The following is a 21,227-nucleotide window of genomic DNA, read 5'->3' as shown; positions in this document are numbered from 1 at the left end:
CATATGATGTGGGCGCATAGTCATACGTATATATGTATATTCTTTCCAGCCAAGAAACATAAAAGAGGAAAGCATTCGCTAATGCAGGATTGGTAGAGTGGTAGAGATTCATATTTCTCAGTGGAGAGGTCGTGGGTTCGATCTTTATGTAATCATGGTGCGCGCAAACTGGCCCGGATAAACCTTAGCTTCTCAAAAAATAAAATAAAAATAGAAGAAAGCATTTAGAAGTTGCTTGAGTATTTGATTCTAGGTTACCTTGGATTGAGAACCTAGGGTGTGTGGTCTATACAAATTAACCTACCCATGTATGTTGGATATAGGCTTCCTATAGCTCTAATTCTATCTTTGCATGAGACATTACAACTCATTTGGTGTTGAACCCAAGTTGAGATTTAGTCCCATATTCACTTTGTACGCACCTTAGTGGACACTTTATCCAAAGGATTTAATATTGAATATCCTAGTTAGATAAGACAAGCTCTATACTCCGAGTCCTTTCAAGCTATACATCTCTAGGGTTATGAGCTTCTCCTGTCGTTAGACTTGAGCACTCCTGGCCAAGCTTCCCATTCTTCCATCACACTATCTTGAGGAGACAAGATCAAGCCCTAGTCGACTCAAGTTCTTTGATCGAAGGTCCTAGATCCGGTTGGACCAAGGGTTCAGTACCAACTCAAAATTTTGTATAATAAGCTCCAATAAACTTTTATTTTTTTTTAATTTTTTTATTTTTAGGTGATAAAAGCAAGAAACTTGAAAATTGAATGCTAAATTTATTAAATTTGGGATGTAAATTTTGATTTCGAATATGTCGGAATCAGTCATGAGCTTAGGGCCTGTTTGGTTACATGAGTCTGGAGATTTCAAATATCTAGAGATTTCAAATTTATAAATTTCAAATCTATGGAGTTATAATTTATAAAATTAGATGTTTGGTTGTGGAATGAAATATGCGGATTCATCCTAAAAAACTATTTGATCGATGTGATTTTTGTGAATGTACAAATGTATAGCTTTTTTGAAATCTCTGGATTTCACCATTTACCCATAAATCTACAGAATCACGTTTTTAGTATAAAAATGTGAATCTCTAGATTTCATGAATCTAGAGATTTTTACAAACAAACGGGTATAATTCTCAGATTCATGAATCCAGAAATTTGAAATCTCTGGATTCATGTAACCAAACAGGCCCTTAGTGGATTTCTCCGAATTTTTTTTTTTAATAAACCGCATTTATGGCAAAGCCGATCGGCCAAGGGGGATAAAGGCCAACTAGTCTGCCTGGTGCTTGGCCCTCCTTGCTGGTGTCCGTCTGTTGTCTCCGCGGAAAACAGCATTCTTCAAAACCCGAATTACAGATTTCCTCAAGGAATAACTGACACGTCCGAAAAGGCCTTTTCTAAACGTTCACTTTCGTAATCTCGTAAAGTAGCGCTGACGCCTGTACAAATTTGTAAAATTGAAGAGAATAAGGGGTAAAAGAGTCAGGCGGAAGAAACCAGTTTGAAGTTTTTGACTTCCCTTCGTCGTTGCGACCCGTTCGCGGTTCAGTTGTTTCTCGTGTTCTGTTTTCTTATAAAACGAAAGCGTCTCCTCTCTCCGGCTTTCGCTTCTCACCTTTCGGTTTCTCAGATTCAGATCTGCTCTCTGATCTCATCGGAAGAATTAACGTTCCAAGAATTAGAGCGGAAGGATAGAAACCGAGAAGCCATGGCGATTGTCTCTCCACTTGCCAAATATAAGCTCGTCTTCTTAGGCGATCAATCGGTCGGGAAAACCAGCATCATCACCCGCTTCATGTATGATAAATTTGATAATACGTACCAGGTACTCAGTCATTTATTTCTTTATTATTTATTTATCTGTTTTCGGTTTTAATCGGTCCATTGTCTCGATTAGTTGATTTGATTTACTTTCGCATATAATTGACTTCTTGATGTTTGATGTTTGGTTATCATTTGATTCCTGAAACTGAAACTTTTGGTAACCCGGCACGAATTCTGTCTTTTGGTGTGAAATCTGGACCACATTTGTGTGTTAATGTGGCTTGGTTGCTTGGTTTGGCATTTTGCTCGGTTTTATTTTGGATTTGTTGATCATTGGTTTTGGCTGCATGCAGGTTTTAGTCATCATTTGGTGTGTTGATTTTAATTTAAAAAATTGTTTGAATCCTAAAGATATGTTCCATGTATCAATTTCAGCTCGAATAATTTTCAGTTTTCGGTTCTGATATTTTATTTTATTTAGATTTATGTCACCTTTAATTGATATCCCAATGCCCCCCCCCCCCTTATATGCTAATTGGTCTTTTGAACTGTCATTCTCTTGAAAATTTTATGGTATTTTGCTAGAGCATTGTGGGTAAAATAAACTTGTTGCCGTAAAATGAAGAAAAAAGAGGTAATTTACATAGGTGATTGCCTAATATATCCAATAATGTAGCTTCCTTAGATGTTAGTAGATGGCTTCTCATGTCTGCATCCAATATTGTTAGGCTGTTCTCTCACTCAGACAAGTAAATCATAAGCATGACAATGCATGATAGAAAATCTCTATGGTTTTGGAATAACTGGGAAGATTTTGGATTGTGACCCTACAAGGTACCATGACTAAATTTCAAAACGTTTTTTTATGTTGTAGTCATATGTAGTCTCTGTCCATTTCTGCTCTGTTGTTCCTATGATTGTGCATTTTATCCCTTCAAGTTATGCTTAATATCATTTTGTTTCTGCTTTGATTTCTCTTACAGGCTACCATTGGCATTGATTTTCTGTCAAAGACAATGTACCTTGAAGATCGCACTGTTCGTTTGCAGCTATGGTAGGACATCTTTCTTTCCTTATTGCAATATTAAAAACCTAATCATCTTTTCATGTTTCCTCATTTAGAAGCAAATGGAGTTGATATTTTAAGTTAGCAGCCTGTTTCTTTGACACATGGATGCAAGCTCATTTGTTTCTTGTTTCCCATAATTGGAAAATGAGGATCCAATGTCGGTGAGACTGGGGGAGGTACATTAGTTGATCTCATGCAACAGATGGGGGCGAGCTATTGTGTTTGTTAACAATAAGATGGAAACTCCTAATTTGCAGTTGTCCATTGTCAATTCAAGTTTGGATATACTTAATCCATATCCATATTCTTCGGTTCCGGCAAGTCTGAAATTTTTTCTATCCATTTGAATATTCTTTAGTTCTCTGGTACCTCAAGGCAGATCTTTGTAAACTAGTATGAAGTTCTGTTTCAGATGGCAAGATTCGATTGTGGATAGACCACAACCAGTAACTTTGTCAGAAAATAAAAATACATGCCAGCATATGTAAGCTGACTTGCATTTGATCCGCAAAATTTAAAATTTATCAGACAAATGAGGATATATGATGACTCATAAACCCAAAAGCAGATAGATGCTATTCTTATTCAGTTAAACGAGTTCCCTTTAGATAGAACTAAGAATTCTTTTTGCCTCCCATGACGCAATTACACTTTTTGCTAACTGTTCATACAAAGCCTACAGTAGTTCATAATGGTTATTTATCTCTTGATAGGGGCATCATGTCCCAGGCTGAGACTGGGAAGGTGGCTACCAGATCCATCAAGAAAATGGTTCACACTGATGTAGTATGTCATCAGAAGACACTACAGGGTAACCTTCTGATTATGAAGGATCCTTTGAGGCAGAATTGTTTAGGGTTGCCTAATTATCTAGGTCTGGAATCTTACCTTGTGTCTTGTTCCTATTTTAAGATCACCTCAATAGACAAGTTTCTTTTATTATCCATTATCTCAAACACAAGCAGAAATAAAAATAAAAAAAAAGAAAAAAGATGTTATAGAAAAGAAAAGAAAAGACATGGGAGGATGTTGGAACAACACATTTTCTTCATTACCGATATTTACACAGTATTGCTAAAATTTTCAGGTTGCTTTGTTGCTGTTTTTCTATCCCGGTTCCTTTGCTATACTTTAGATATATTATCATTAAGAAACATCATTTTCGAAATTATCAGGGATACAGCTGGACAAGAGAGATTCAGGAGCCTCATTCCAAGCTACATCAGAGATTCATCCGTTGCAGTAATTGTCTATGATGTATCTAGTGAGTAGGAGTTTCCCTGCAATGCTTTAATAGTTTTTTTGGCCCCCACCACCTGTGCAGGCCCTGCGCTTCCTTAGATTTGGTTGTCTTTTAATACATAAAGCATGGTCAACAAGCAGATGTTTTCTCACTGAGAGTAGCAGTTGTTCTGGATATATATTTTTTCTGTCACTGTTCTCAATCTTGAATGCTCTGGATGGGTAAAGCATACTTTCAGTTCTGTGCCTAATCTCTTACCTTTCTTCTTGAGCTCTCCTCTGACAAAGCTTAATAGTTACCAGAGCAGCACTTGTATTTGAAATTTTCAATAGCATGCTTTAATCCATCTTTGGAGTTTGGCAGTATTCATCTGCTGAAAATTGGCTAAGCCTGGTATGCTGATCACATTCACATGAACAACCTCTCCCAGCTCTGAACCATCAACTTGTTATCCAACAAAGTTTTGCAAAAACACCTAAGCTAGGTTTATATCCTTTATGTGAACCCCCATGTGCAGATATAAATGCTGTTTGTGTTTTGCTTTCTGATTTGATGCAGATCGGCAATCATTTCTGAGCACCTCTAAGTGGATAGAGGAAGTACGCACTGAACGAGGCAGTGATGTGATTATTGTTCTTGTTGGGAACAAAACCGATCTAATTGAGAAGAGGTAGGTAGTAATCCAACATTTTTACAAGTCCCATTTGTTTTAAAGTTTAGATCAAGCTCATTTGTGATGCCGTTTCAACCTTGATATATGCCTTGCCTTACATTTTATTTCTTTTTTCTTTTGTCTCATAAATCTCTGTAGTGCACCACTGAGGTGTCTGCAAACTACACTTGAGCAGCTGGTTGGTTTGACTGATTGAGTGCACAACTAATATTCTTATTGTTTTCCATTCTCAATCTTACGGTTTTGGGACCTATCTGCTATCAAATCTTGTGAATACTGTCTGTTTGAATGTTCCTTGAGGTTGCATGAAAAGTTACATAAATTGTGCATCCATTTGGTTGTATTCCATTCCATGAAGTAACATTACTTAGTGCCTCTTTCATATTCCACCAGGTTGGGGAAGACGCACTTACTAAATTATTAGATTCAATTGCACGTCAATGAGGGTCCTGTGTTACTTCTAGAAAAATTAAAGTGGGTTTATCAGGTTGTCATATATCATCAAAGTGGTTCTACTAATATCTGTTATGATCTTAAGAATATCTTTTTCTACCAAAAAAAAATAAAATGTTAAGAATATCTTTTACCTGGATGACAAAAACAGGCAGGTTTCACTGGAGGAGGGAGATGCCAAATCCCGCGACTTTGGTGTCATGTTCATAGAGACCAGTGCTAAAGCTGGAGTCAATATAAAGGTGAATTATACATATTCTTTCTTATGTTTTATATCCTTCTTTAATAGAGACCAGCAATAAGCAATGATTCTACTTAACTTTGCATGTGCTGAACTTGTTCACCCAGAAAAAATTGAAATGCTCTTCTGCCTAATTGTTGTACTTAACACATTCTTCAGACTGATAGAAGCATCAAGTAGTTCTGTAATCTTTACATTACAGATAGTTATCGATTGAGTCAGTTTTGTCATAGTTCTCATTGGCATGTACGTCCTTGAATAGCTCTATATGCAATGCCATTATTTTGTACATATGTTCTTTTGCACCCCACAGACAATGGAACAAGCTCTTGATTTTCTTCTCTTTTTTACTTCCTTTACTTGCAAACTAAATTTTTTTAGGTTCTCTTCTCTTTGTCTTTAATTTAATGATGCAGCCATTATTCCGAAAGATTGCTGCTGCCTTGCCAGGGATGGAGACCCTCTCCTCGACTAAACAAGAAGATATGGTTGATGTGAACCTGAAGCCTACTGTAAATTCTTCTCAGCAAGAACAGCAAGGAGGTGGCTGTTCTTGCTAGAACATTACATATATCTACTGGAGGACAAAGAGTAATAGAATTTGGTTCGGCCAATCTCCACATGAACAGTTAGACAATGAAAATCTCAAGGATCATTGAAGATAAAGAAATCACAGCTTACACAGATCAATGCCTAATTGTTGGTTGGCTAGGTGGCAAAGCATCAGTAGTCTTGGGCCAAAGTAATCATTGGTGCTGTTCATAATATCTATTCTTTTTATCTTTTTTCTTTTTTGCAGCGGCAGTTGTGGTTGATGGTTTAGTCTTTTGAGAATGTATAATGAAAAGCCTTTTTTTTTTTTTTTTTTCTTTTAAATTATCGTTGATTTTTATCAGTTCTGATAATTATGATTTCACAGTAATGGGAATAAAATTAAAAGAAATGAAGAGGCATTCAACTCAGTAGAAGGGTTGAGGGAGAACAGAACGGTCACCCGGTTTCAGAATCTTGGTTTGTATATCTCAAGTTTCCCAGGCTGGGTTTCAGAACTCTTACATGTCACCTTGGCCTTGCATTGGAGTAACCTTGCATATCTGCATAAAGTTCAATTGGCGTTTCAAGAAGCCAGCTTCTGAATAGAAAAGGTAGATTTCACCAAAAATAAAAAGGGTGGATAGGTATAATTAGAAGCAGAAATTGTTAGAACAAATGTGGTTGAGTGCATAATAGGTCTTTGCCTTCCAATCGGCTCTATCTGAGACCATACTAAATGTTAGATTTTAGTTATGTATGTCCTTTCTTTCCACTCATAAGCATAAAACAAAATTCTATCGAAACTTTCGAAATTTTCCATTTGGGAATCTCGAAACGAAAAACTAAGGGGACCGAAAAAAAACTCCAACTTTCGATTGAAATCGTCGAAATTTCGTCGAAACTTGTCAAAACCTCGAAAACTGTCGAAACCTGGTTCAACCCAGCTAAACCGGCTGGTTCATGAGGGGGAAAAATTCCCAAATTTCGTGGGAAACATGAGAAATTTCGTAGAAACCTAGGACTTTTTCTTGGAAGTTTCGTAGCTTTCCCATTTTTTTTATTTTTTGTTTCTTTCATGTTTCCTCAAATACCCCCTCCATCTGGACTTCCCTATCCAAATTGCATATTCCTCAAACTAGTTATCTTAAAAATGTTGATGACCAGACTTATAAAGTTACAGTTGACGATTACTTTGGCAATCATAGGCATAAAATGTCATGGGATGTCTATGTTCGTTGGTTAGAGAAGAGGATGTTATATGCATAATATTACTTAGCTCACAGGATGGATCTACCGAGGCACTCCTCTTGGCACTGAGTTGTACTTTCTTTTTATTGTCAGTTATTTTGTATTTGATGTTTTAAAGTTAAAAATTATATATTGAATGTTATGTACTTAAGTAGTTAAGTTTATAATGTACTTCTCAGACAACTTTACATTAATGTTATGTACATTAAATGACATATTTATACTAATTTTTTTAGTAAAATACGACTAATGTGTTCTTTATACTCTAATTAGCTTAAATGCAGAGTCCTACCTTAAAATACTCCCTAAAACCTGTTGAAACTTGCACAAAAAAGTCATAAGTTTCTTTGAAATTTCTTGGTTTCCCACTTAGGTCTTTTATTTTCACCTAGTCGAAACTTGAGTTTCCCTCAAATTTTTTTCTATGCTCATAAGGTTGTTTAAGTCAACAAATAAATGAAAATTTACAAATATTATAATTATATTTTCATTCATTAAATTATACCATTTACACGTAACTCCACTACTTTTCAAAGCATGATAACACGCGATTAACACATGGTGAATTATTAAGATGTAATCATCATTCTTTAAGCCCGCATTCTTCTTCTTTTTTTATTTTCAAACATTTGATGAGCAGGATTAACCATATACTTACTAGTGGGTCTTTCTATCTTTGGGGTGGGGTGTGGGTGTGGAGGGGATAAAACGAAGTATGTTTTTTAGCATATAATAATGGAAAGGATTGACTTCCCTTCTTCCATGATAGAGAGAAGAAAAAAATCCTTGGATCTAGAGGAAAATTTAATATAATTAGATTGAGTAAATATAATATTTTGGGAGTTTTTATATAATTAATACAAAGAAATTTTGCCTAGGCTGCGAGGAGATTCAAACTCTCACTTCCTATGTGGAATAATGGATTTTTTTTTGTCAAACCCCTTGGAGATTGAGTAAATACAATTTAAATCATCTTAAATAAAGGAATGGAGCAAATGATGACATTTTCTATTTTATATATTGAATCTTCACTATGTTAGCATGGTCAACTTTCTCATTATTAATTATATTTAATTACTTCTTATCAGGGGTGGACCCACTAAGGGGCGGGGGCGATGGCCCCGGATTTGTCAAATTTTTTTATATTTTATATTAATTTTCTTTATTTTTCCATTTTTTTCTCCTTTCTCATGTGAAATATCACTGTTTGTCCCCTCCCAATATTGAGAACAATTTTTAAACGTAAAATAATGGGTATAAATGTCATCATTAGTTAAAAACTAACTTTTCAATCCCTATTTATTCTCCTCACTCTTCTCTCTCACATATTTTCTTCCGATTTATTCTTTTCTCTTTCACGTAGGTTAAAGGAAATTTTTTTTAAAAAAAAAAATCTTATTAGATATTATTTATAATTAGAAACTAACTCTTCAGAAAGACTTATTAATTAGACTACTTTTCCAATCCAATTTTTTTTTTTGGTTTTCCGTGTTCGGCCCCCTCGGGGGCGACCGGACTCACTTTTCAATCCATATTTATTCTTTCATATCTCATCTCTTCTCTTTTCTTCCTATTATTCTCTTCTTATGTTTCTTTCTTTCTATTTATTCTTCCCTTTCTATAAGCGTGGATTAAAGAAAATTTGGAAAAAAATCTTCCCCGCAAGGTATTCTTTTTATTTCTCAATTCATTTATTGTTTACATTTTTCTTAATTTTTTTTATTCTTTATTTTATTTTATATTCTTTGTTTCTTAATTTATTGGCTAAATTGTAGCTGAACGGATGTGTAGAATAACTTTACTAAACACTTGTTGAGATCTTATCGTTAAATCTATAGAATTAAGTTTGAACCATTTGTTAAAGTTTTAGATTTTTCCCACTACTTACTGATAATTTTCATCGTCCTAGGGATCTCCGGTGATTGCGTGTTTTAAATGTGTTATTTTGATTCAGTTTGAATAGATTTAATGGGGTTTTGAAAGCTTGAGTTTTAGGTTCTCTGTTGATTTCATATTTTTTGAAAACCAACCCTTACCCGATGTTAGCAGAAGAAATCATCGCATTACAGAAGAGAAGAAAATTGAATCCTCCACAATAAATAGTTTGAACCAGTAAGTTTCAACGAAAGGGACGAAGAAATAGTAGATGCTATCACAACCAATTTAGGAAACAGGAATAAACTCAAGAACCAAGATTCATTGATGATTAACCAAAGATTCATTGATCGTTTCCAAAAGATGACGATAGAAGTTTAACGTTAAAGGGTTTTTTATTTTATTTTATTATTAATTTAATGTCATTTAAATGACAACCGGTGATAGAAGGTTAATATAATTAACTCATAAATAAAAGAGAAAAATTAAAAATATTGTTCGATGATTTAGATTTAGTTTATCAAATTTGATGGTAGATATATAGAAACGTTCAGTTAAGAAATTCACATGTACATAAGTACATTCACCTACCACCTTCCCTTTTTTTTTTTTTTTCTTCTACAATTTATGTTATTTGATTTTATATTGTGAATAAAATGTCTATAGTTATTAAGGTAATAAACTACCATTGGTTTGCATTTCTTACTTTAAAAAAAATTGGTTTACATCTGACTTTTTAGGGTTGAAGTCATATGTATTTTTTTATTATTATTTTTTTTTTGCATTCCTTAATATAATAAAATAATTCATTCAGAACCCAATGGGTCTTATAAGGGTCCATACAATACATGTGACAAAAAATCATTTGTGCTTTCCCAATTTGGACTTCCATTTTTCATCCCCCAATATTGAATCTTGATTTTGCTTCTGCTTCTTATGTATAAAAGCTTTATGTATGATCTTGTGAGCAACCTTTGCTTTTTATTTAATTATATTTTAAAAAATATTTTAAGAGAAATAATAATTAATTATTTGATTATTAGTTCCTATTATTATTATTATTATTATTATTATTATTATTATTATTATTATTATTATTATTATTATTATTATTATTATTGTTAAATTTTAAAGTAAGGCTCTTGGGTGGTTGATCACAAGTTAAACTGCTTATAGACATGTACCTTCCATTCTCATCTGTATAGATGCACGAGGGAGGTAGCTAATCTTTCTTTCTCGGGATGGGTCGATCGATCGAGAACTCAAGCTGGTTGGTATGACCAAAGCCATTACCTTCCACAAGGCTCCAAATGTTAAAGAAACCACACAAAAATTAAAGAAATCCCTCAACCAGTAATAAGTCACAAAAACCCTAGAAGTCAACTCCTTGGTATTCCCATACTATTTAATTAATACGATAGATCCTTTCACAACATTTGGATCTAAGCAAGAAGTGTGGCCCAATAGTGGATGGGCTTTTAATGCTTATTCTTTTTCTTTGAGATTCGTATCTTAACTTGATAAGACAACTAAAAAAATCTATTACATTAGTAAAGATATTTCAAACAGTCTAGTACTTAAATTTTATATTCTTTTTTCTTTCATAACTCATGCTGAGATTTTTTTCTTCTTCTTTTTTTTTTGCGTGGGCCCCTCGCTGCCTTCATTTTTCAAGATCCGGTTGGAGGCGCATTCAAGTGGGCGTCCGCCCGGTGGGGGCCCCCTGTGGGCCCGGCCTTTTCCTTGCCCCCCCGCGCTCTTCTTCCCTGTTGCGTGTGGGTCCTCCCTTGTTCTTCCTCCTGTATTCTCCTTTTCTTCTTCTCTTTGTCATTATGTATACTTGTTATGGCATCCAATTAACTAATGATTATATTAAAAAAAAAGTAATAATTATCAATTTGACATATTGAGAATGTTTATATTTTTTTACCAATTATTTTAATATTCTTGAAATCTTCTAAATTATATTTAACAGAAAACAATACTTGTAAAGTGTTGATATACGGAAAAAAATCATTTATCGTGCACATTTGTCTTGTTTTTTATTTTTTATTTTTTTTGGTTTGTCAATTTCAATTTCTAAGGCTTTGCCCTAACTAGCGTGAATTGGCTGTAGTGGGTGAGTCTCTCAGCAGAAACCTTTTATATCCGCAAAATTTCAATACGAAAACCTTTCTTAAGCGGATCAAGCTACTTTACTACTTAGACCAAGTCCTGTTGATTGTCTTGTTTTTTAAACTATTTATTTACCATATATATGCACGACTTGCACAACAGAAAACAGATAATGTTTTTTTATTGATATACTCAATTCTGTAACAGTAAAGAAGATAAATAAATTATCCATTTTCCAGCCTGGACCAGTTGGGTGCGATTTTCATATTAAGGATTAGAAGGAGATTATCATTCATATAAGTTACAAACTGCTTCTTGCCATGTAAAACGCATTCAACTTCATTCATTTTTTGGTGATCATTTTACTCTCTCTCTCTCTCCCTCCCAGACGCAGAGAGAGAGAGAATATGGCCGGAGGAGTGTTCGCCGTCGACGGAAATGATAGTGGATTTGGTGGGAGGTTAACAGCTTCGGTGTTAATCACCTGCATCGTTGCTGCTTCGGGTGGTTTAATCTTTGGATACGACATCGGAATTTCAGGTCAGTCTCGTTAAACTGAACTCCCTATTCACTCTGATTGTTTCTTCCTCTGCTTCTTTTCTAAGTTCTAACATTTGATTGAACCAATTAGCAAAGAAAACCTTTTCGATCTCACTGTATGTATCTCTTGGGTAAAATTGATCGAAATTCGACAGTTAAAACTTAAAAGTGTGTGGTTTCTGGGATTTCGTTAGTCCAAAAAGATAAGTCTGTGTCTGGTGCATGTTGTGCTTGAAGATTTCTCAGTATTGCCAGAGGATGAAAAACACCAGAAACAGTCCAAATCTGGGAATTTTTTTTTCTTACTGGGAAGTAAAAATAACAAAAGAATTTCGTTCCCAGCCTCCCAAGTGAGACTAGAGAAATGAAGACTGGTAGACGAGGGAGTGGGGCCACTATGAACTACCAGTCTTTGGGTTTTCTTTTCCAAAATTAAAAAAGAAAAAGATAATTTTTATACTAGGAGGGGACTATTATATATCACTAAAGTCATCCGATTATTTTCCAAAACTCAATTATTTTTCTTTATCTTTTTGTAAACAAACTCTAAGTATTTTCAGTTCAGTGTCAAGTTGGCATTTTTTTGGGGAAATGGAGCTTTTTGAAGAGGGACAAAAGGAAAAAAACAGTTGTACAACATCCGATACCTCCTTAACAAGGAAGGACAACATGACGGGCTAGTATCTACAGAAAAGAGTATTTCATAGGAGGAATTTACATATCTAACTAGGAAAATCATCACATGTATTAACCTTCCAAACATCATGAATAAAATTGCAAAGATTAAAATTCCTCTTTAAGTTCCCTAATCTCCATGACAAAGTCAATGACCTTCCAAGATGTAGAAAAATGTCCTTGTATTGATTAGATTGCCACCATTGAATCTGACTGAATTTCAGTTTAGTCGAAACCTATGTTTATTGCACATGATTGTTTGGTAGTCGAGATTTCAACTGAGATCTCGATCTGACAACCAACAATCCCGCTAAACGTGTAATGAGCAATACACAAGCAAGGTCTTAAAGTTGGTTGAATCTCTTGTGGTTTCACCTTTTTGTGGTGGATGGAATGTCATTTCATCTTTCGAGTAAAGATGAACGAAGACTATAACTTCTTTTCAATTCTTTGTCCATCAAAGTCGTTACTCTACTCTTAATGATGAGAGAATGGAAGGGTTAAAAGATTTTGGATTCTCTATTTATTAGGATAGAGGTCTCAGGTCTGTACTCCAACCGTACTTTTCTATCATACATTAGGAGGGAGTTTACCTCTAAGTTCTGACAACATAAATCAGAAGTGGCACCAAGCGGATCTCATGGGTCTTCCTCTTAATTTGTCGTATAGAGGTGTGAAGTGTAGAAACCTCCCCCCTCAAGAGGTAGCTCAAGAAACACTGGAACTCAGCATAGACATATTAAAATTAAACTGAATTTAATATATGTATTGAAAAAACCTTGTGAGTTGGCCTGGTACAAACTCGAGACATTGTTTTTCTAATGTAATAGATAGTTGTAATTAAATAATAATACAAACACACTAAAAATGGAAAACTAGCATAAAGAATTGAAGAAATCACGTATCAATTTATTTTTTATGTTTTCAAAGTATTCTATTATTCTAGAATATGGCCAACTATTTATTCCCTGTAGGGGCTGGGCATTAATTATGCAGCACCCAATCAATTTCTCTCAAATGATCAAGAATAAAACATTTCACATTTTCAAAATTATATCTGCAAATTTTGTTACCACCCAATCACAATGAAATGTTTTAATTAAATTAATTGCAGGAGGAGTGACAACAATGGAAGCTTTTCTCCGGAAATTCTTCCCTTCAGTACTAAGGAAGATGCAGGCTCCAGAGAACATTTACTGTATCTTCGACAGTCAAGTCCTCACATCATTCACTTCTTCACTGTACATTGCTGGATTAGCTTCTTCTCTGGTGGCCAGTCGCCTCACTAGAGCTTTGGGTCGTAGAGCTATAATGGTTCTTGGTGGGTTCACCTTCTTCATTGGAGCCGCCATTAATGGTGCAGCTCTTAATGTTGCAATGCTCATTCTGGGCCGTATTTTGCTTGGATTTGGTATTGGTTTCACCAACCAGGTGGGTTATGGGTGAGCCTTATCCTAAATTATACTCGGCCCATTTGAATGGGCTTTCTAACTGGGCCTGCCCAACTAATTCTCTGGTTAATTTCCCTCTACTGAAGGCAACACCGGTGTATCTATCGGAGATGGCTCCATCCAAGTGGCGCGGCGCGTTCAACACAGGCTTCCAGTTCTTCATTGGCATAGGCGTGCTCTTCGCCAATGGGTTGAACTATGGCTCGAGTCGGCTCGAGTGGGGTTGGCGTCTCTCACTCGGCGTTGCAGTCGTACCTGCATTGGTCATGACACTTGGTGCTTTATTCATCTCTGATACGCCGAGTAGTCTTGTGGAGCGTGGGAAGGTGGAAGAGGCCGAGAAATCACTGCGCCGAGCTCGAGGAGTTAACTCGGATGTAGAATGCGAGTTGAATGCTCTCATCAAGTCAACCGAAGCCATGAAAGCCGCAAATGACGAGCCATTCAAGACCATATTCGAGAGACGGTACAGGCCTCACCTGGTGATGGCTGTGGCAATACCTTTCTTTCAACAGCTTACAGGTATTAATGTTATAGCGTTTTACGCGCCGGTCCTCTTCCAATCAGTTGGCTTCGGCAACGACTCGGCTCTCATGGCGTCTATAATACTCGGCGCGGTGAACCTCGCCTCCATTATCGTCTCAACTGCTCTGGTAGACCGATATGGTCGAAGAGTTCTCTTCTTGCAAGGAGGGACCCAGATGATCCTTTGCCAGGTCAGCCTTTCTTCCATGATCTACTCATAAAATGCCAACTCTGGATCACCTCTCGGTCAGGAGTTTTTTCTCCACCAGGCAACATGATACATACTACTATACTAGAAGTCCCACATCTGATTTATTTTGTCAGTAATATTCAGAAGGTGGACTCCATCTCTATTGTATGGTGGAGAAACATCAGACTGAGTGCCTCTCTTAGCACAAGCCCACCATGTTCCACTATGGTGGTTCGATCTATATTCACTTATGTTGTTTTCTTCTGTTTCTGTGAAGGTGGCTGTAGCTGCAACCATAGGAGCTAAGGTAGGCGCTTCAGGTAAAGAAACCTTGTCAAAAGAGTATGCCATTTTGGTGCTGGTGTTTATGTGTGCATATGCAGCTGGATTTGGGTGGTCATGGGGTCCCCTGAGTTGGCTCATACCGAGTGAGATATTTCCATTGAAAATCCGGCCGACCGGCCAGAGTATAAGCGTTGCAGTGAACTTTGCTACGACCTTTGTGCTTGCACAGACCTTCTTGACAATTTTATGCCACTTCAGGTATGGGATTTTCTTGTTCTATGCCGGATGGATTACGATAATGACCTTATTCATTGCTCTTTTCCTGCCTGAGACTAAAGGGATCCCTCTTGAGTCCATGAACACAGTATGGGAGAATCACTGGTACTGGAAAAGGTTTGTTAATTAAACAGATAACTCAGCAGCAACTGTGTTTCCCTAACATTTTGTAAATCATATTCATGTGGCAAAGATAGATCATCAGTTCTATCCTCTGCTACATAAAATTTGTTTAAGCAAGACAATTAATTTGTACTTTCAATTTTTTTTTGGGTCTGTAATATTTTCTCTACATCTTACTGACAAGGGTGTCGTCCATGTCATAATATTTTTTTATTCATAAATTATGGTATTGCATCTTTAGTTTTGAAGAAACTAATCTCATACTATAAGGCATTAGTCTTTGTCAATTAGACCATTCTTCGAAATTACAATGAAAGGAATTCGGTTTTTCAATCCTAATTGAAAGCCAATAGTGCTTTTATAAACTTTATTTCTTCAATCTTGTAATCTTCTGAAAATAAGTCACAGTTTCTCTATTATATTTACGTTCATAATGAAATACAATACAATCTTACTAGGCATGTATAAAAAGCGCTTGAGGATGTCGTCATGGTGCGCACAAGCTGGCCCGAATGAACCTCATTTCCAAAAAAAGAATCTAAGTATCTTTCATCTCAACAAATTAGGGATTGATGAAATTTCAAACTCGTCGGCTCATCATCAGGAGTGTACTACCCGTTGGATGCGTGACATTCGTCATATAAAGGTACGATGTCATATGAAACATATGGTTTATCCAAAAAAACAAAAAAAGCACATAAGTTGGCCCAGATGAACTTAGATCCAAAAAAAGACAAAAAAAAATCTTAATATTGTTTTAAGATTTCTAGCAGGATGGGGCGGGTTGTGGGTGATTTCCCAAGCATGGGGTGTGGGGAGGCTAGAGGTAAGTGAATTGGGCAATTTGATCATTTCACAAACAAACTTAACACTTTTCAAATGATATTAGTTGACTAGGGATCTAAACATAATTTATTGCACTAAAGAGACTCAATATTAGTTTATACTTCATTAAGAGGCCTCACACATATAATGCTCAAATCTTATAGAATAGTTCTACCAAAAAAAAAACCTTACTTCATTAGGTTGAAAAGACCTCATTTATCCTTTTCAACTAGACTTATTCTATAACTGAATCTGGATTTACAACCCCCCTAGACACTTCAGGACTATAAAATACATGGGGGACAAAGGGTTTTGGTGTGGGTCCTGTCCCCTCTTAAATTTCTTTCATTTGTTTTGCTTGTGAGCCCCACCTGATTTTGTAGCTGAGAAGTGTAAGATGAGATTTTTGTGCTTCCTGTGAGGGGGTGATAATCCAAACTCTTCTACAACAACTTTTCACAATTTTCCTCTCACCCTAACTTTTGTCTTTTTTTCGTCCATGAATGGGAACCCTAACCTCTGTCTTTTTCTTTCTTTCCTTTTTTTTGGTAATCTCATATAACTCAAAGGATAAGGGATTTGACTAATTGTCAAATATAAATCCAAACTAGGGTATTTTGGCTTTTTAAAGATGAAATGGGGGCATTCAAAGGCCTTGTTTTAGAATGCCAGTATATATTTAAAAAAAAAAAAAAAAAAAACTGAAACTCAAACTGTAGGGAGTTTCTTATGAGGTTAAACTGACAATGGAGAACTTCCTGTGCAAGTTGGACAACCTAAACCAATCAAAATTTGTGCTCAGCCACAACCAACCATTTATTGCCTAATCTGCCCATTAAAGCTAATTCGGCCCAATTTAATGGCCCATTTAAAGGACCTTTTATTAGCCCATATGGATGATTAGAGAGCTGGGCTTTTGAGTGAATGGTTGGGTTCTGTGATCCTAAACTAATGAATTAATGAAGGTAATTAAGAAACATGTATACATTTCAATTGAATTTCAAACCATCAATCTATGCTGGTATTCTGGTAAGAACAAAATCCTAAAATCATTGATTTCACAAGAGTTATTGAATGAGAATGCAAAAACTGATTCATATACATGTCATGCCATTAAAACCTTACACCTAATAAATGTGCAATTTCTAAATTCAATAACCAAACAGAATATATCAGTAAACCAGAAAACCATCATTGCAGAATGCAGACACAACTGCCCAACCTAAAATTAAGTTTTTACAAATCGAAGGTCAAGTCATCATCAAATTAGTAATACATTTATTCTATAATGTACCAATTGCTCGTATACCAAAGCCCATCAACTAGAATTAAAGGCCCAACTGATTATCACCCCTTTGATCATCAAGCTTTTAAAGCTCTGTGTTGTTGGTACGTCCATGTCTTTACTAAATGATTAATTCTCAGGGACCCTTATCTTAAAATTTGGTTACCCTTCAAAAATGTTTCTAAATTTAGGTTCTTGATCAACCCTGCCCCTTTGTTAAATTTAAACAATTTAATATGTGGGTTCCATTTCCCCCTACCCCACCCTTTTTTTTTCTTTCTTTTTCTTCTTCTTTGGTAGAAATTGGTGGGTTCCATTCTATGTTCTTAAAATAAGTTATGCTGTAAGATGTGGGTAGACCACTTTTAATGAGGTTTTAAAATGAAATAAAGAGAATTTTGAGGGTGTTCAGTTCTAGATAGGAGTTGATGAGAGCATTAAACAGAAATCGGTGGTGTGAGTCATGAAGATATTGTAGAAAGCGAAGTTCGTCATGTATGTCTCAAATGCTATCATCCTTAAATTCTGCATTTAAGATGATTCAAATGAAGGCTGGTGAAGATCAACACCAACAAAACTTGGTCATGGTTTTGGCCATTCCATTTTGGTTCTTTCAATTTACCCTTCTGTAAATAGAGTTCTGGTGTTACAAACCCTTATGTTCACTATTAGGTATCAGAAGCAGACGAAAATGCATTCATATCAGGTGTAAGTCCACCTACCAAACTTGCTGTATAAAATGGGATACTAGGTACAAAAGGAACATATGCTCATTAATAAGTGAGATGTGTGGAAACTATTATTTAGCCATGGTTGAATCCATTCTCTGAGAGAAGATTGTAAACACAGCCATTTTGGGTGATTTCTATCCATTCCATACCAATCGAACTGGACAAAATTTCCAAGGACCGGTTTGGGTTTAGCCCAAATATTGTTTACACAGTGAGATACCAACTGCCAGTGCCAATGTTCTGAAACCTGCAGATCTAATTGTGTGAGCTTCTGGGTCTGTGGGTTTCAGACGAATTGGATCAATTATAATTATTAAAGCGTTTCCTGGGCTAGTCATCAGGTTGAGTTTGGTAACAAGTGGAGCCGTTTTGACAGATGTGAAGTTATGAACGAACCATGCGTATAAAAGGGTAATAGCTAGAGCTGCGCAATGTTACAGTTGAAATAAAAACTTGAGAGGTGTACTTGCGTGTGGTGGTGGCCCTGGGCTCGGTAGCCTGGGTTGGTTGGTGATCAAGCCGTCAAAGAAGATGAAAGTAGTGTAAGTAACATTGAATGATTTTGGGTTTGAAGTGAGAATTGGTAATCTGGAATTAAACACCGCGTTTTTAACAAAGGAATGTCAGTAATAGGAGAGAGAGAGAGAGAGAGAGTGAGAGAATTTAATTCGAAGGACAAGGGGCCAAGGGGCCATCGGTTCTGGTGGTTTTAATAACTAGAGGATTAAAAGGTGTAAAGAGCTTTTAAGGTGTTAGTTCTCTGGGTGACCAAATTGAGGAAGTTGGAGTAATTGAAAAGCGATATGCATTTAAGCAATATTCAACTGTATTCAGTCTCCCATTTAATTTCTCTCTCTCTCTCTCTGAAGCACACCGCCTGTAATAACTCATTCAGGTCTATCTGGGGGGCTTGCCTCAACTCTCATGCATGCCCAAAAAATAAGATTAGATGTCAAATAAAGTTGTCATGTTCAATTTGTGATTGTTCGTTTACTATTTTCATTTTTCTATTGCATCATATGCGCCCATAGTTTTAAGTATGTCTTAAGAATTGAGGTCGATGCAAAAACTATATCAGACAAGTTGGAAGAGCAAAAGCTTCATAAAAGGTGGGCCCTTATTAATGTCTCCTAAATTTGGTCCATTAGATTAATTCTCTCTCTCTTAGTTATTAGCCATGCAGCCATCTATATAACCAGTATCAGGTCGCCATTAGATCAAACCCAAGAGTACCACAGTGAGAAAGAGAGGTTTTTTTTTTTTTCTTTTTTATATCCATTCATGGTTTCTTGCCAAACACCAGTTTCTTCGAATCAAAGAGAAATGATTCCTCATTTTGAGATTTCGTCAAAGAAGAGGAGATGGGAAGAGAAGCAAGAAGCCGAAGAAGATCTCCAGAAGCATTCAAATACACTTTCAAGGGAGTTTGATATTGAGCTCCACCTTGAACAGAAGCCATTGCCTTTGGAGTGGCAACGATGCCTCGATATCCAGGTAAAAAGATTAGTTCTGGACATATATGCAACTTCCCTTCAAATTTAATGCTTTTTTTTTATTTATTCTCCTTTTGAAACTTTGCAGTCTGGGGAGATACACTTCTACAACACTAGAACCCACAAAAGAACCTCACAGGATCCAAGGCAAAACCACTCAGATGAAAATGGATCGAGTATTCCCAAACATGTGATCAGCTTAGACTTGGAACTTAACCTCCCAAACGAGTCTTCATCATTCAAGACGACGACGCATTTTTCAGATGAAAATTGGGCCAAACAAGAACCGGTTCGAAGATCGATGAATTCGGAAGGGTCCTTGAACTTGAATTCGCCAGAGATGGTGGCAACAGTGTGCCACCGGTGTCACATGTTGGTTATGTTATGCAAATCGTCTCCTACATGTCCAAGCTGCAACTTCATGCACCCACCAGACCAAAGCCCTCCAACGCTATTCAAGAAGAATAGGCTAGCTCTTATGTTGTAAGCAGGATTAAGGAAGGAGGATTTATGTTGTGTTTTTCTCTCCAAGCTCTTAATTTACCAGCACAGCAGCACAGAAGAATGGAAATTAAAAGAAAAGAAATCGAGATTTAATACTACATATATAGCATATATATATTGATTGTTCACTGTTTGTCCTGGGTGAGTTTTTATTTTCAACTGCTACCATGGCCTGTATCGTGGCGTTAATTTGCAAATATACATCACGTTCGTCCTGCAGCATTTTTACACAAGATATGCAGGAGGAACCACCGGGGCATCTTTTCCAGAGAGCTGGCACGGACTACATTGATCTATAAATTAATATTTACAAAAAACGAATGAAGCTTCTTAGAAACTGGGTTTATAGTGGGTATTGATTTTGCTTCACTGATACCGAATACTGTATTAGTTGCATCGTATGAGGGAGAAATCGTATTAAAAACAGCAGGGAAGCCCACATAACTAATCAATATCCACGTCAGATGATTGTCATTTCTCTTTACAGAAAAATAAAATAAAATAATCATTTCACTACCATAAACTACAACCATACTGCCTAAGGAAAGATAAAATGCTAAACTGGATGATTTAGAAAAGCATTTACTAGCAAGTGGTCAGTGCAGAAAGTCTCGGTAGTAGCATGCTAAGACAATATAACAGTGATAGCAAAGATTTGTTTTTCTATTGAAAAGAGATAAGCCAGATATCTACCATCTACCACACCAAGATTTTTCCTTTTTCATCTTCATTAAATAGTTACCTGTTCATTTTTGGGCGTCTTTGGTTTCTGCGTTAGATGATATATATATATATATATATATATATATATATATATATATATATATATATATATATATATATATATATATATATATTAATTGATGACAAGAGAGGGTTTGTTTGTAAAACGGTAGTTTTCTGTTTTCCAGCCCGTGCTGTTTTGATGGGTTTAACTCGTATCATTTACTCGTTGGAGTTCATGACAAGTTATGTTTGTTGTTGGTGGTTGATAATCAATAAGAGTAAGATGGTTGTGAGATCTTCCATCACATAAGCCTACCCCATACTTAATAAAATCTCCAGGTGATCTCAAGGGTTAACAGGGACACTTCTTTTGTA

General features: G+C 36.0%; 3 protein-coding genes across 3 annotated transcripts; all 3 read left to right on the top strand.

The window, feature by feature from the left end:
* Positions 1–1,562: 1,562 nt before the first annotated feature.
* On the top strand, positions 1,563–6,813 carry LOC149009116 (ras-related protein RABH1e). The gene is made up of 6 exons (XM_089164055.1): positions 1,563–1,833; positions 2,756–2,826; positions 4,017–4,105; positions 4,643–4,754; positions 5,362–5,452; positions 5,868–6,813. Exons 1-6 carry the CDS (start codon positions 1,717–1,719, stop codon positions 6,009–6,011), a joined length of 624 nt encoding a protein of 207 aa, XP_089020181.1. The 5' UTR covers positions 1,563–1,716; the 3' UTR covers positions 6,012–6,813.
* Positions 6,814–11,507: 4,694 nt separating this feature from the next.
* LOC149009115 (Major facilitator superfamily protein) lies at positions 11,508–15,528 on the top strand. The gene is made up of 4 exons (XM_089163819.1): positions 11,508–11,763; positions 13,553–13,869; positions 13,976–14,605; positions 14,882–15,528. Exons 1-4 carry the CDS (start codon positions 11,631–11,633, stop codon positions 15,293–15,295), a joined length of 1,494 nt encoding a protein of 497 aa, XP_089019945.1. The 5' UTR covers positions 11,508–11,630; the 3' UTR covers positions 15,296–15,528.
* Positions 15,529–19,452: 3,924 nt separating this feature from the next.
* On the top strand, positions 19,453–20,109 carry LOC149009114 (uncharacterized). The gene is made up of 2 exons (XM_089160952.1): positions 19,453–19,623; positions 19,711–20,109. The coding sequence occupies exons 1-2, from the start codon at positions 19,453–19,455 to the stop codon at positions 20,107–20,109; spliced, it is 570 nt and encodes a 189-aa protein (XP_089017078.1).
* The last annotated feature ends 1,118 nt before the right edge of the window (positions 20,110–21,227 follow it).

Source organism: Hakea prostrata, chromosome 7 (assembly GCF_041222555.1).
Source record: "Hakea prostrata isolate BN-2017 chromosome 7, UWA_Hpros_2, whole genome shotgun sequence".
NCBI lineage: Eukaryota > Viridiplantae > Streptophyta > Magnoliopsida > Proteales > Proteaceae > Hakea > Hakea prostrata.
Note: the sequence above shows the minus strand (reverse complement) of the source record. Positions and strands in the feature narration are given on the sequence as shown.